The 3491-nt window shown below is 57.2% G+C and overlaps 1 protein-coding gene across 3 annotated transcripts in view; it reads left to right on the top strand.

Moving 5' to 3' along the window:
- The first annotated feature begins 623 nt into the window (after nucleotides 1-623).
- Nucleotides 624-3491, top strand: part of AZIN2 (antizyme inhibitor 2) — a 3718-nt gene continuing 850 nt past the window's right edge. The window contains exons 1-7 of one of the 3 annotated variants that reach the window (XM_010023665.1): nucleotides 624-789; nucleotides 869-1042; nucleotides 1738-1910; nucleotides 2026-2157; nucleotides 2471-2636; nucleotides 3014-3176; nucleotides 3249-3361. In XM_010023665.1, coding sequence (XP_010021967.1) covers nucleotides 691-789; nucleotides 869-1042; nucleotides 1738-1910; nucleotides 2026-2157; nucleotides 2471-2636; nucleotides 3014-3176; nucleotides 3249-3361 — 1020 coding nt within the window. In that variant the 5' untranslated portion in view covers nucleotides 624-690. Of the gene's footprint in view, nucleotides 800-868; nucleotides 1043-1737; nucleotides 1911-2025; nucleotides 2158-2470; nucleotides 2637-3013; nucleotides 3177-3248; nucleotides 3362-3491 lie in introns of all 3 variants that reach the window. The other 2 variants (XM_010023664.1, XM_010023666.1) reach the window with 2 other exon arrangements.

The raw sequence follows: 3491 nt of genomic DNA, 5'->3' as shown, positions 1-3491 counted from the left end.
TGTTGTAAGGTCTCTGCAGAGGAGGTGCAGCTCTGAGAAGTGAAACCTCTGTCTCCCACTCACTGCAGCTCAGGGAGGCCTGTAAAAGCCCTGGAGCTACACCTGGAGTGGAAATGTTCCATGTGAGCTTGCGCTGGGTTGTCAGCTTTTTGGGTTATGGGGTGGGCTGGATCCAGGGGAGCCAAATGTGTGAGCTTAAAGCTCAGTGTGCGAGCCAGGAAACACCCTGCAGCTTAATTTGTCCCCTTGCTCCACACCCTGTGTCATGGGAGAGAAATGAAACTGGAACCACAGCAGGGATCCAGACCATCCTCAGCGAGTGGCCTGTGCTGTGCTCTGTCAGGATGCCTCTCTTTCCATGGGGCTGCGTGCCTGGGTCCATGAGACAGGAAAATCCCAAAGGAACTTCACCCCATGCAACGTACGGCAGATCCAGCTCCATGCCAGAGCGTGACGGGGCATGTTCTGGCATCTATAGGCCATCTGCTTTGCAGTGAACTTGGCTTTGGTGTTAACTGCGTTGGTGCCTGAGCTGTGAGGTGGGAGGCACCTCGGGGTGTACTGGTGTACACTGCTGGAGCTTCTGGACCTTGCTTCTCACATTCCTTTTCTTTTTTCCCAGTGTGTGGCATATTTAGAAGCTAAACCCTACTAGAGGAGGCTTCAAACCCACATTATCACGCTTCAGCCATGAATGGGTACTTGAATGAGTCCAACTTCATGATGGTGGAGGAGGGCTTCACCACCAGAGACCTCCTGGAGAACCTGCTTGTGGAGCTGTGCCAGGAGGTGAGGGCTGGTGCTCACCGCTCCCTTGGCAGAGGTTGGCACAGGGAGGCCAGTGCTGCTCACTCCAGCTTTCTCCTAGGGTGACCAGCAAGCCTTCTTCGTGGCAGACCTGGGGGACATCGTGAAGAAACACCTGCAGTTCCTGAAGGCCTTACCCCGTGTGAAACCGTTCTTCCCGGTTAAGTGCAACGGCAGCGATGGAGTGATTCGGCTGCTGGCAGAGCTGGGGACAGGCTTTGCCTGCACCAACAAGGTAGGGCTGTGGGAGGGCAGCTCAGGGCGAGCACCCTTTGGGTGTTTAATAGCTGGACCTGATCTTAAGGGTTTTTTCTGACCTGGTTGGTTCTGTGATATGTGAGAGAGTGGCAGAGCTTGAGTTTCTACTCACGGGGTGACAAAACCCTCCCAGCACAGCTCAGAGATCCATGTCCTCTCTGGAGACTCAGGCTTCTTCCCTCTGACCCTCATTCCAGTCTCTGGAACTGGTGCCCTGGCTGGTGGCAAGGCAAGTCCCTGGGGTGCTGCTGCCGCAACCATCCAACTCCTGGTGGCTTTAAGGCTAAGCATAAAGCTCCCTGCTCCGTCCTGCATGTCATTTGTAATAGTCAGATTCCCAGGAGGATCCAAAGTTAAGCCACTTGTACAGAGTTAAATGTTACCAGGAGGGGAAAGTGCAGAGTTGTGACAGGTCAGACCAACGCTGCCCCTGTCACCCTCAATGCAGCTCACAGGGGACACATGCACCGACCCCACACCTGCTAAACCCACTTGTTTTCTCTCCTCCTGGTCTCATTCCACTTGTAAACATCTTGCTGCAACCTGCCCCTACCAGGACAAAGTCCACTGTGGTCCCCTTTGAGTTTTTGTGGCTATTCCCTGGCAAAGCCCAGGCTGTAATGCTGGCCCAGGGCTCAGCGTGGTGCCAACATGTGTGTTTTGTCCCTGCAGGCAGAGATTGCACGGGTTCAGAGCATTGGAGTCCCACCTGACAAGATCTTCTACAGCAGCCCCTGCAAGCAGGTTGCCCACATCAAGTATGCAGCCAGCCACGGGGTGCAGCTGATGACCTTCGACAACGAGGTGGAGCTGAGCAAGGTGGCCAGGAGCCACCCTCGGGCCCGGTGGGTGTCTGGGAGCATCACTGCACTGGGGCAACTGGTGTAGGAGCTGGGGAGGTGGCTGTGGGGTGATAGAGGGCCTGAAGACCCCTCAGCACAGGGTGGCTTTGCTCCGCAGGATGTTGTTGGGTATTGCTGCTGACTCCAACCCTTCTGCCCATCCGAGTATGATGTTTGGGACCACGCTCAAGTCCTGCAGGCATCTGCTGGAGACAGCGAAGGAGCAGGCTGTGGAGGTGGTCGGCATCAGGTATAGCACGTGGTCCTTTATCCATAGGGATGCTTTGCCTTACTGGGACAGCACAGAGGTCCATGGAGCCACCAGCTGCTCTGGTTGGGAGTGAGGTGAAGGGAGGGACCTGGGGAGATTGACCCTTATTGAGACCAGTTTGGTGCAGCTTTGGACCTCAGAAAGGATCTGGGGGGGCTCTGAGGGGTTGGCCAGCCAGTCTTCATTGGGATGGTAGGTGGGAAGCCCCCAGTGAGTGCTGGTCCCAGTGCTGTGTCCCCTCACTGCTCTCTGTGGACACACAAACCCTGCTGAAACAGGGACTGTTCCTCAGCTTCCACCTCGGGAGCCGTGGCCTGGAGCCTCAGGCCTTCGCTCAGGCCGTGGCTGCAGCACAACTGGCCTTTGACATGGGCACGGAGCTGGGCTTCCAGATGCACCTCCTGGACATCGGAGGGGGATTCCCTGGCACCGAGGACACCAGAGCCCGGTTCAAGGAGGTACGTGGCTCCCGACGCCTGTGTCAGCAGGCAGAGGGTGAAGCTGGAGGGTCTCTGGGTCTGGCTCCCTGCAGAGGGGCTGAGCTAACCCAGGGGGAACATCTTATCATAGAACCACAGAGTGGTTTGGGTTGGAAAGGACCTTAAGATCATCCAGTTCCAATCCCCTGCCATGGGCAGGGACACCTCACACTAGACCATGTCACCCAAGGCTCTGTCCAGCCTGACCTTGAACACTGCCAGGGATGGAGCATTTCTCTGGACACCCTGTTCCAGTGTCCCACCACCCTCACAGGGAAGAACTTCTTCCTTATACCTAACCTGAACATGCCCTATTTCAGTTCGGACCCATCACCCATCACCTTCTTCCCCTCCAGATGGCTGCTGTGATGAACTCTGCCTTGGACTTGTACTTCCCGGAGGGCCACGGGGTGGAGATCGTGGCGAGACCCGGGCGATACTATGTCACCTCTGCCTTCACCCTCGCTGCCACCATCACTGCCAGGGAAGAGGTCCCCATGGAGCAGCCTGGCTCTGAAAGTGGGTGGGATGGTTGGACAAGCCCACCCGTGTGCCCGAGCCCCCCTGAGCCCTCTCCCTGCTCCTCTCCAGAGGAAGACTCTGCCAACAAGAAGAGCCTTGTGTATCACCTCAGCGATGGCATCTACGGCGCCTTCAGCTGCCTCCTGTTTGACACCCCCTGCCCCACACCTCAGCTGCCCAAGGTGAGGATCCAGCCTGGCTTGAGGAGAGCCCAGCGGGTCCCTCGTGGTGGGTGGCATCGCCTCAGACAAGCCCAACCCTCCTTTGTGTCCCCGGGCTCCACAGCAGAGGAGAGCACAAGCCCCAGGGGAG

This window comes from Nestor notabilis, unplaced genomic scaffold (assembly GCF_000696875.1).
Source record: "Nestor notabilis isolate BGI_N333 unplaced genomic scaffold, ASM69687v1 scaffold18451, whole genome shotgun sequence".
In the NCBI taxonomy this organism is placed as follows: domain Eukaryota; kingdom Metazoa; phylum Chordata; class Aves; order Psittaciformes; family Psittacidae; genus Nestor; species Nestor notabilis.
Note: the sequence above shows the minus strand (reverse complement) of the source record. Positions and strands in the feature narration are given on the sequence as shown.